The following is a 12,606-nucleotide window of genomic DNA, read 5'->3' as shown; positions in this document are numbered from 1 at the left end:
GGAGGGATTTTATCAATGTGTACAAAATATCTAATGGGGTGATCAGGGAAAAAAGATGACAAACTAAGAATTGCATCCAGTGAAAACACAGAAGTCAGGGTGCAAAATTGAAGTACAGGAAATTCCGTTAAAGGACACAGAAAAACTTTCTTACTGAAAGGATGACTGCATACTGAAATTGAAATACTGAATCTTTGAATCTCCTTCCTTGGAGATACACAAAACCCAGTGAACCTGTCCATGAGCAGTCTGCTCTGGCTGACCTTGCTTTGAGCAATGGGGTTACACACAACAACTTGCAGAGGTCCTTTCCAACCTCAGCTATTCTCTGTTTCTGTGACAAGAACCTGCAGAAGGCTAGGAGAAGCAACTGAGCAGTAGACAGGGAGATGGATTTGCACAAGTTTTAACTAGTAAAAAGCAGTAATAGGCTTTTTTCCACAAAATTCTGACAGTTTGTCCCTTTTTGCCCACTCCTCCCTCATTCATTAATATATTTCACAAACAAAGTCAAAGATCATATTTGTCAACTGAAATTCTCAGACCTGTCATGCAATGTCTATAACTGCTTTCTCTCTGCTCTGTTTAAATTATAAACATTGCAAAAAGGCAAACTCAAAACCCCAGAGAGACTGGACAGTCAAAATCACTAATCAAATTTTTGGGGATATACAAGTGAAAATGAACAGTTTTCTGTGGGAAATTGATATTTAAGAGAAAGAGATTTCTACTATATATATATATAAGAAAGGTGAAGGTAAAAAAGAACTTTAAACATGTTTTTAAAAAAATTTTAGTATAGACACATAGTGTTAAAAAGTTCATTTTTCTTAGTAATTCGTCACAATTTTAAAGATGCTAAAAATTATAAAGAGGAGCAGCTTTTGCAGATTTTTCTCAGTGTGGTAACACTCAGTTCAAACTCCTCCTACACATACACTTGGGTGCTATGTACCACACTGATCATCTGGGATTTAAACATTTTATCTCTAGAAGAAGATTTATATCAAAGACAATATAAACAGTTCATACGGTATGTATTTTTCTATCAGGGCCTATAAAATACACGTTTTTACCTTCAATAGAAAAGGATCAGCTCATTAGGCTCATATTCTGTAAACAGCTTGGAAATGTATACCAAACAAGTCAGTGAAAATTCATACCCAGAAGCAGATGGTGAGAATAGCAAAGCTAAGCAAAGAGAGGCTTAATTGCAAATTTCTACCCAACTAAGCAAAACGGTGGTATTCTACATTCACAGGCATTTTGTTCAGAAAGGGAGGCATCACCATGCAGGTTGAGGCAGGGGACAGCCCTTGTGTGTCATACATCAGGCCAATGACTGCTTGGAGAATTGCCACCAATTAAGCAGCATTCGTATACGGCTGGCATCAACTTCACAGTGCTGCACGCTACGTAAAATTTTATTGCTTGCTCTCTTGCCAAAAGCAACACATCTAATGTTTTTTCTGTTGAATTAAAAATCAACAAGAGATTTAAAGTTGGCCTGCTAAAAGAAGACAAGTAATTAAATTTACTCTGGTACAGTTCTCATTTAGAATGAGCCAAATTAACACTGACTAGACAAGGTGTGTGAGAAATAAAGTCACACTGTTACAAAGTTTCAATTTATTCCTACTTCTCTGCCTCATGATATTAAAAAACAGAGTACTCCTTTTTGTCACCAAAAAAGGAATACTGATGACAGAAAAATGCATTTAATCCCTGAAAACACAGGTAAAGTGACTGTAATGATTGCTATTACAGACTTTCCCTAGGCATGAGCATGTGTTTCATGTTGCAATAAGATTTCGATGCTTTAAATGACAAAATCATTGATGTAATTCACCATTTAATGTGAATAAATTAGATATCTGTAGAAAGTGAGGAGGACTCTAAGACTTGGTACCATGTACATCCAGAGCCCACTAATTCACTATTTTCATTAAATTTCAGCATAACAGAAAAAAACCCCAAAACAACCCAAATCTTTCCAATAGTCAGGAGTTGGAAAAATCTCAAAGATGGACAAGGTGCAATTTCATGAGAAGGATTCTACACTTTTAAATTCAGCATTAAAACATAAAGCTCTCCTGTGGAAGGAAAGAAGTAACATCAGCTTCTAGGATGGCTCAGTCAGCATACACCAAAATTTACTTCCTACCCTTTTAAAGTCATTTAGAGTAAATTTCTTATAGGATCTTATTTTATCTTCTATAACAAGTCAATATGGGTTTGGGGGAAAAGATTGCTTTAAGAGCGTCAACAATATTATCACGCAACATGATGGACAATATCCATTTACTGAAGGCTTTCAATAGAAGAGTCATCGTTTAAGCAGAAGCAGAGGAAAAAAACCCAGACAGACAGAAATGTTACTAAGAACTGCTGCTCACTGAGAACTGTTACCTTCTGGGCGCTCCATCCTCGTGTGGTTGAATAATGACCACTTTTACTGTCACCGATGTGCGCAAGAGGTCGATCATTTGCTCGTGGGTCAGAGTTGCCACAGCCACTTTACAGATCTCGACCAGACGGCTCCCCTGCCGCAGGCCTGCTTTCCATGCAAATCCAAAGGGCTCCACGTCTGCCACTATCCCTTCAAAGTTCACGTGGAATCCAAGCTGGCCCAGCCCATTTCTCCTCAGGGTCATTTCCGTGGTTTCGCATCCTCTGGTCACTATCTGAGGAAGCACCGGATTGTTACGCCATTGTCAGGGCACACAAATATTATGAAGTTATGTATGGCTTGATATTGCCTATCTTTAATATACTAGCATTAAATTATCCTAAAATTATGTTTCAATGAAGGTTTCTGCATAAAACAAAATAAATGACATATTTCATGATGCTAAAAATATTCCATCTCCAGGGCAGGCAGCCTGACCCATGTCAAGTTCTTCCCCCTTGTCCAATGTTAACACAATGCCATTTATATCCTACTGAAAACTTTACTGCTGCTTTAGTTTCAAAACACAAAGAAAGAAAAATGCTGCTCTGTCAATTACTTCATTCTTTTTTGGCTGACTGCAGGTGTGCAGACGTTTTTTATTCAGCATTAAACCTGAGATATAACATGAGCCAAATCGAGTGAAGTGCCTCAGTTCTAGCAGCTTGTTTTCCTTGAGAAAACAGCAATGAAGAAAATATTAATTCATTTTTGCTTCATAGGCAGATTCCTAACTACCATCATCTCCAGATGAGGATATCACTAAAATGGGATGAGAGTTTCCATGTCACTGGGAAACTTAGAAATAAAAAAAATGACTTTCCTCATATTCAGTGAAAAGTAACTGTCATTATACAGAGCAGCCAAAATCCTTCAAATTCAGATTTTGCTAAGCAGGCTCATTTCTATATGCAGTGAAACAAGGTTCTCAACAGTTTTGCTATGTAAATCATAATCATACAACAACTTGTAAGCTGGGATACTGCACCATACTAAGAAAACAAAATTCTAGCCTGCATTACAAGGAAGTTTGAGAGTTACCCCAGCCTTGCCTTTTGTCTGTGTCACAAAACCAGGATCTATTTAGCTTCGTTAGTTCAATTAGAACAAAAACTTAACCACTGTGAAACATTATCAAAGATCTCCCATAAACACTCTACCAAGGCAAATACCTGCCTTTTAGAGATGCATATGTTACAGTACAGATCAAGGCTACATTAACAGCAGTTCCACATGCTGTTTATGGCTGGGTTTAGAGTTTATCACTAACAAAGACAGGAGGGTAGCGTTTACTATCAGCTGTGCAGGATAGATCTCTGCAAAGAACGTTTTATGGCCTGAGTTCAATTCAGGAGGCTATTTTGGAAAACTAACTCTTGCTCTCATTGAGCCAGAATCCAAGCAGGCTAACTTATTCGTTTGTTGGGTGCTTGCCACAGCAGAATGGCCCAACCTGAATCAGGGGTGCATGAGAAGGGAGTGGGACTGTACAGTTCATGAGATTTGGTACCTTAGTAAGTTTTAAAGCACTATTTTCTTTATGGAATATTTCTACATGGATATCTGCCACTCAGCAGAAAAAATTAGAACTTACACACATGAGAACAAAGTGTCAGAAATCCATGAGTTATTTTAACTTTGTATGCTCATGCTTTTAACCTGGGAGGTAAATAAATACAATCAGCCCTCATTTATTAAGGGATAATCTTCTGGGAACTGTGAAATATTGCAGATATTGCAAGGATCAAATATACTGAGAATTATTGCTTGGAAATTTTTATCCATAATCTTTCCAGTTACTTCTGAAGATGTAGGTTTCAAAGTTAAAATGTGAAAGTCATTATTGAGATGTCAAAAATGCACTCAGGAGGCTTTGTTTACAAAGTCAGGTTCTGAGTTTTCATAACAAAAACAAAACAGCTATTTCCTTTGTAATTTTTCAGCTCTGAGGTTTTAGTGTAGTTTAGAAACTTCCCTTTTAAAACAGAACTTTCTATTGTGCTTATAACTCTGCATATAGTATTAGTACTACATAGCATACTGGAAACTTTAACATACTGTTAACCTAGCTCTCTTACAACTAAATTTCAGTAAGAAAGAAAACTTCCATAATTTGTGAACTAGAAAGTGAAAAGGAAATTTTCAGCTCTTCGTCAGCTACACTTCCATCACAAGTTTTGAAAATATACATCTAGTCATGCAGTGAAAAGAAGAACATGCTATTACAGTCGGGAGCCCAGCTGAGGCACGGAATTTTATCCTTATTAAGCTACATAATATTCTTTCTTGGGGGCTGACACCTCTTTATCATTACGCCACAATTATAGACTACTGCAAAATGAATGCACCAGCCAACGTATATGAATTTCTCCAACTCAGAGCACTCAAAAATCTCTTCTTCAAGTTAGTTAAATATTCAAAAGTTAAAAGGTAAGAAAGAAAAAGATTCCTGCCAAAGACTCATCTATTCCCAATGGGAAGTATTCCAGGAGATCTAGTCCTCCCCAAGTGTATATTCCCTAAAAGGTAACACTGCATATTACATAGTAATGTCACATTAAACATAGTGCTGCTCCACTTCAAAACACAGAAGAATGCTGACTTGGTTGCAGCTTCACTGGTCTCGTGGCCACAAATGAAATCAGAGCTGGTTTCTCTGACAGCACTCAAAACAGATAAAAGACAGAGATCCTGTAAGTGCCATGAAGAAGATGAAGAGGGTTTTTTTTTTAATATACAGGATACTAAGGAAATTTTGTCAACTCACATTCTTATCTAAAGATCCAGTCAGTGTTTCCATTTAATCTTTTATCACCCTGCCATTCTCTGTTACCCTAAAGCTCAAAACCACTGCTTTTCCTGCCTCCTAACACAACCCTCCAAGTCAATCTATAGTTTGCTGCTCTTTCTACTCTCTATAACTAGATATTCTCCCCCACAAATACAGATTTGTCTAGACTGACAAGTCACAGCTTTTTTTTCAGTCCTAGACTGATTGTTTCAGTTCAAACTAAAATCATGGTCTCAGCCAGCTTTTTGCACCTTTTCTTAATCTGGATATTCCGGTGTCCTTTTTACCTGCATGATTTAAATCCAAGCAATAAAGTCTAGTTATTTCTTTGGCAATCTCATTTAGCAATTGTGATGTTCTACTCTCTAGTTCTAAGAAATGCTTTAACTCATGACTGAAAAGGGTTAATCATCTGGTCACTGAAGATTGATATTACATCACAAGTTGAGCTTTCATGTTTAGCATCTGCTGGCACATATGGCTGTTAACCTCAGCTGTGTTCTGAGTCACTTGAAAGGTTTTTAAAGTTTGCACATGAAGTGTGGCATCAGAGTTTTAAATACTTTTTAGTGGTTCTAATGGTTCTATACCAAATGTATTTAAGGACTGTAGAAAGCATTCAATGTGATAAAACAACCAGGAAATAACATCAATAGGCAGCTTCCAAAGGAGAGGAAAAAGCAGGGGAAAATGAGAAAAAGATGAGGCAAGAAACATGGACAAAAACATGTTTTAAAACAAGTATTGATAGTTAACTCTTAATTAATATGAAAGTTGGATAGGTAGCGAGAAAGAAAAGGCAGGCAGAGTTCATTGGAATAGATACTTGAAGTTAATATTCAGGTAAACTTAGTAATAGCTGATGCTAAATTTGAGGCTTAAAACCAATTTGTCATTATTTAAACCCATATCTGGCCATAACAAAGAGGAAGTAGTAAAGTAAACATAGACAAACATTTCATTTTGTGGTTTTAATTACCAAATCTTAAAGATCTGTCTACAGGAACATGGGTTATTTCCAGGTTTTGCAAAACCGAATAAATGCAAAAGTGCAAAATAGCAAAAAAAAAATTGTCACTGATGACAGCAGAAGTTTTCACTACAACTTTAAGTCTTATTTTTCATTTGTGTTAAGAAATTTATATTGCTTGGTTAACAAGACCTAATGGGAGCACTATTTTCTAGAAGGGAAATACATGCCTAAGGAAAATGAAACTGAAGACCTCAATTGAAAAGGATAATACAACAGTGGCAAGAAGAGTTTAAACACATTCAACTCTTGAAATAGCAATTGTATTTTGGAAGAAAGTTATTATTTAGAGCGTGATATTAAGCAATGCTAAATGAGACTGCAGTACTAGAGAGGCCCCAAATCATCAGCTGCAATCTGACTTTTCCAGTGTGAAAACTGTAAGCAGACCGAATTCTTTCCAGTGCCAAGCCTTCCAACAGAAGAAACCCCTTAGACTATCTAAATCACTTAAATTAAGATCAAAGAGTGAAGTGCAACCACTGGATGCATCAGCACATTTACCTTGGAGTAAATGTGGAGTCATTTCATTTGGACTGACTGTAATAGCTACAGTACAGTAGCGCTGACATGGTCATCAAGTGTCTGAAAAACTTTATCACCAGTCAGCTGTTAAAAGAGGCATTAGTTGGTGTAGTTTTCTTTACTTTCTGCACTTTCTCAGTACAGAGCAACAAACCAGCAGAACCACTTACATAAAATTTTCTGCTAATATTCTCACGGGTTATTACAAAAAGTATATTTTACATACTAAGATTTTATAAATTTTTTAATTAATCATACTTCTACCTACAAGGGTGTGATTTGAGAACAGGCTACAGTAAGAGGTGGCAATAGCTTTTCAGTCCTGATTTCAACACTGGAACCATCCCTGGCCTTTGGCAAGTAATGAGATTAACGGTATCTGAAACCTTACCCCTGAAAAACAGGTTGCCAACATTTATCTCACATGCTGTTGTAAGGATTACTATTTGTATGCTCTCTGAAGACCAAAACCACTCCTGAACTATAAACACAGAACATTTTTAATTATATCTCAGAGGAGATGTAGACAAAAAACTGTTCATAAAAAAAAGTGGAATTCCAGTTTAGAAACTGTACTTACTTCAAGTCTTTGAACAATTTCTCTGATGTCTTCAGTACAATTATCTGCTGCAGACAGAAGAATACATTCTCCTCTTTCATAAAATATTTTGATGCTCATTAATCCAGATGTCCATCCAATAACATCTCTGCAGGAGCAGTTAAACACAACATTTTTTGATTCCTTTTCAATCAACATGATAAATTCATTGGAGATCCCGAGGAGACATTCAATGTCAGCAGACTGGCCAAAATCTCGGGCAATCACATTCCACATAATTGCTCCAACACTGAATAGATGTGCATCTTTCCTTGGTTTCACTTTTTCCTTCTTTTTTGCCCCTAAAGTAATAAAGCTGAACTTGGCTGAAGTATCCACTGTAGCTGTGGTAACAAAGTTTTCTGCCAGATCTTTCAAGTATTCTTGACGTGTCCTTGTGGCCATGGCTCGAAATTTTTCCGACTTATGTGCTGCATTTTCAGCATTAATAACTTTGGCTAAAAGGAAGTCCCTAAAGACTGCAGACTTGGGGAAAGTTACTCCTTTGGGAATGGGTGGACCAAATGAGGGAACATCTTTTGATCGTGAAACACCAACACTGGAAATAGAAAAAAAAACAACCAACAAAACAATTAATTCCCGAAAAAAAAAAATCACATGATAAGCAGAACTCTGATCTCTGCAATCCATTTGCACAATTAAGTACAGCTTTGACATGCCAATTTGCAGACATTTCAGACACATCAAAGAAAACTGATTGTCTGTTTTAGAATGGCTTTCTTCTTTTAAATATATAAAGGACATTATGGAGGTATCTTGCTAAAACAAAAAACATCGAAGATAACTTCTTAGGGTGTTGACATCTCCTTTCCTGAACGCAATAAATATTAAAATGAATTGTAACAAATAAAGGAGAGAAGTATTTTTAAAAATTATTTTTATGTAAATCTGTCATTTCAGCTGTCACTCAGTTGCATCATCTTAAAACTAAGCAATGTAAAAACAGAAACAGAAAATAATTTTTATCCTCAGATCTTCTACAATGAAGTATGAATTCAATGAAAAATATTGGTGTCAAACGTGACTATAATGGAGCATTCTCCACCTGTTTAAGCTGCCTACTCTATACTCATAAAATTGGAAAACACAATTCTTGATCTAGACAGTTCACATCCAAATGTAAGAAAAATAGGACTATTTCCTAATTGATACAATTATCCCTCTAATTGATTGATACAAACAAAATATATTCAACTGAAAAATAATTTCAAAATACTGCACACAGTAGGAATAACTACTATTTGCTTGACTGAAATACAGTCAAATTTGGGATGACAGATAGAGTTTAATAGTAAGCAAAATATAACTTAGGAAATGTCATGTATTAATCAACACAAAGCAGTTACTGAAATGAAATCAAGTCCTAAAAGATAGTTTAAGTTCTAGTAAACTGCTAAAAGACAGTACTATGACCCACCCTCCTCATGATGTATTTTAATTTCATTCTAAACAATGAATAAATAACATTTATAAATATACCTCTGTAATTATACTTCATGTCTTTATCACTACTTGCACAATTACCAATCCATTCACAAATGTGTTTCCACCTTGGTTACCTTGCAAAAATTCATGATGCAGTGACTTAAATGAGGAAGTTAAAATCATCTGAAATTTATGATTTTTTTCCATTCTCCAAAAGTCTTTGTTTATGTGCTTAAAGGCTATGACTCATCATATTGTCATACTCAGGGATTCATACAGGTTAAAGGACCTTCTGAAATACTTTAAATCAATTTCTTTAAAAAAAGGAAACATGCAATACAAACTCTGAACTCATTTCTATTGGTGTGTCCGCAAGTCTTATTTTCACTAACTTGTCCCACTCTGTGGCCATAAATCAGCAACATGGAGTTCTGCACATATCCCTCTGAGCACACAAACTGCACTCCATAACTCTAGATGTGTACAAGGGAGACACTGGGGTTTCAAATTCACAGGAAGTGCAGCAGAAATTTTTAAATTGAGCACATAATATCTATAAGAAATACAAAACATCTAGAAAACAGTTGCATTGCAATCTTAGTAACAAACTTGTATAGGTATAAGGCTCTACTCACCTATAACACACATTTTCAGTGCATGGATTATGCACTTTGACAATGACAAATACATGTTGAAAGTGGGAACGAATATTTTTTGGAGTAAAAGGAAGTGCTCCTGGCTCTTGGAAGACAATGGTAACTATGTCATTTCCTATATGCCTTTTCCTTAGCAGCTAGACAAGAAACATGCATTGAAAAATTAGTTATTAAAATAAATAAATAAAATCATAAATTCATCATCTTAGGGAAAAAAAACCAAGCCAAACCAATACAAATAAAGCATAATTTTTCAGAAATAACTTTTATTGCATCATGAAGAACAACATGTAAAGGATCTCAGAACTGCAAAAATATAAGAAAGGAAATTAGGCGAAGTTCACAAAAATACTAATGAATTTTCTCACTTCCCCACACTAGTTCTCCATAGTTTCTGCTCATTTATATTTTACTCTACGAGAAAAATGTGTTTCTCTTATTCTTACCAAATGCATCACTTCAGTAATAAAAAAGCATTGCATCACTTGACATTTCTCACTATCCAGAAAACTGTACATCCATTCCCTCTTTACAGTGTAATATTTGTCTCTATTTTAAAAATGTAATATTGGTTCTATGTCTCAATAAAACTTTCTTTTCCATGTCACAACACTAATAAATATTGTCCTTAATATTATGATCTTAATTTAGAAAAAAATATTATCATGAACATCTATCACAAATATTAACAACTGCATACCTGAGGAACAGAACCAAGACTCATGGAGAAACAACAGCTCTAGGAACTAGAGGAAGCAACTCTAAAAATTTGTTCTTGTAATTGGTAGCTTTTATAATCAAAATATATTTAAGAACTGATTTAAAGTATTAAATCATTGTTATAGGCTAAAATTTAGTAAAAATTACAAAACATATCCAGCAATAAGGGACTATTATTCTTTCTCCCCAAAAAACCCAACAAAATAACACAGTCAAATGATGCTCACTTTCTTCATGGAAGAATATTGTAACTTTCAAATTTTGTGTATTAACAAACAAAAAAAAGCAGTCTACTAGGTGCTACACTTAAAATATTTACCCAAAGTCTGCAAAAGATCTTGCATTGTCAACTAATAGCATAGAGACACTTACAGCTGTACCTTAGCTCGTGTGTAACCAAAAAAGATTTAAGAATAAATTTACTTGGAAACTTAATGACAGAGCAAGTAAAAATTTCTTTATGAAGGTGATTTCATGGAAAAGAATCTTTCTAATAAGAGTATTTTGTTGCATTTTCCCAGTTCCACTAAAAGTTAGTATTTCAGCTACCAACAACAAAAAGCAAAGTTGCACATGCTAAAGCCTAGAATCTATAACCCTTTCATTATAACCCTTAAAATAACATAAAGGATGATATTCTGAAGGTAGGCAGAAGGGCCAAAGCCACAATTTTAAAGCACTAAGTACATCTATGTTATTTTAAACATAATCAAAATCCCAAATACAGATAAAGAAATAAGACTTCTTATGAAACTTGAAAACAGACATAGGAACAGAAAACAATATTTGTTGTGTGGCTCAGTCAAGTTCTCAGGTTTTTAAGACTAAAATCATTATTTGAGCCATTTAAGATGCACAGACTGTTGCACACAGAAGTACACTTCGAGGAACTGATCACAGAACTAAGTGTGTCAGATATTCTTTAATTTGCTCATCTAGTGAGCCACACAATTAGATCATAGTAGGGCAGCACAAGTTAATGTTTAGAAGTTATTACTATTGCACAGGTTGGAATTTACAACTCAGTTAAATTTGTAAGCAACCTTCCAATTATGAGGTACAAGGTGATTCATTTCTGCCCTTGTTGTACCACTAAGAGCCCAATTACTTGTTTTTGCTACAGTGGTTCATGCCTATACATTTCCATCGAGTAAATGACAAAAATGAAAATGCAATCATCTTTAAAGGTATATTTATTTTACAAGATAATCACTGCTTTCAAGAATATTTTCTGCTTTTGTAGACCCCTTTAGGAGGCTCTGCTTGCCATCATACATAGCATAAGCAAGAACAGCATTCACTAAATTGAAGGTAAGTTTTAGAAATGTTTGAAATTTTACTAGCTAAGACTTTTTAAAAGTATGACAGTTCCCATATCCTACCCCTAGGATATTTTTCAAGAGTGGAAACCTCTACAAGACGCAAAAAAAGAAATAGGAAGACATGTCATTATTTTTAAGAACCTTACCAAGACCGTAGAGATCTTAGTGACTTCTTCAGTTTAAAATAAAACCAGAGTAACACTCATAAATAGTTGTCATGCATAAGTTATCAGTCAATTTCAACACAATGCAAAAGGCAAAGCACAGTTGTGGCTGTGCACAGAGAAGCATAATGCAAAGAATTTCTAAAGTGGGGAAAATTAAACTGGGGTGATCTGGAACATGGAAAGAAGTGCTCTGGATAGGATAAAGGAACAGGAAAAGAATAAAGTATTGAATGGAGAAGAAGGAGGGAACACACACCTCTCTGGGAAATGGGAGATAAGGACAGCATACTGAAAATGAAAAAGGAATTGAAGGAAACCGGAACTCAGCAAAATGATCTATAAGAAACCCTTTTCTAGTTTCCATTCTATAGCCTAGATTTTTCTCCCAACTTTTGCTTCCTAGGTTGTTTGGGTGGTCTTTTCAGGTTCTCAGTTTCCCCTTCCTCTCCCATTTTGAGGTCTGCTCAGGTTTGGGGTTTTTTGGATGTTGTAAAATTATTTTTTTTTAATCTGCCTTTCTAACATACTCTAAAGAATCTCATGCCAGTGTTGAGCATTGATGTTGACAGGAACTCTCAACTGGGTGCAGAGATTACAGAGAACTACTTGCAGTAAAGGAGCCATCATTGTCATGTTAGAATTTGAAAATAAACCTAATCAAGTATGATAGGCAGCCAGAAGGAAATCAGTGAAGTGTTTTGTGAGAATAAAAGACACACAAAGGGAACTCCAGTCAGGAAAATATGTTAGAAAAGCAGAATCCATTAGATTAAAATTATTTGCACTAAATGATAGTTATTATATTTATTCTCAGATTTTAGTGACTCAATTCTTAATTTTCAGATATGCATCTCTGAAGGAAAAACAGTCTTAAAACTTTACATATTAACAGCCTGTGCTCA

The 12,606-nt window shown here is 35.3% G+C and overlaps 1 protein-coding gene across 2 annotated transcripts in view; it reads right to left on the bottom strand.

Moving 5' to 3' along the window:
* Positions 1-12,606, bottom strand: part of SIPA1L2 (signal induced proliferation associated 1 like 2) — a 124,259-nt gene that overhangs the window by 39,341 nt on the left and 72,312 nt on the right. For both annotated transcript variants that reach the window (XM_031058754.1, XM_031058755.1), the window contains 3 exons: positions 9,475-9,632; positions 7,376-7,952; positions 2,410-2,684 (listed from right to left, as the gene is read on the bottom strand). In XM_031058754.1, coding sequence (XP_030914614.1) covers positions 2,410-2,684; positions 7,376-7,952; positions 9,475-9,632 — 1,010 coding nt within the window. The remainder of the gene's footprint in view (positions 1-2,409; positions 2,685-7,375; positions 7,953-9,474; positions 9,633-12,606) is intronic.

This window comes from Geospiza fortis, unplaced genomic scaffold, assembly GCF_000277835.1.
Source record: "Geospiza fortis unplaced genomic scaffold, GeoFor_1.0 scaffold381, whole genome shotgun sequence".
Lineage (NCBI taxonomy): Eukaryota > Metazoa > Chordata > Aves > Passeriformes > Thraupidae > Geospiza > Geospiza fortis.
Note: the sequence above shows the minus strand (reverse complement) of the source record. Positions and strands in the feature narration are given on the sequence as shown.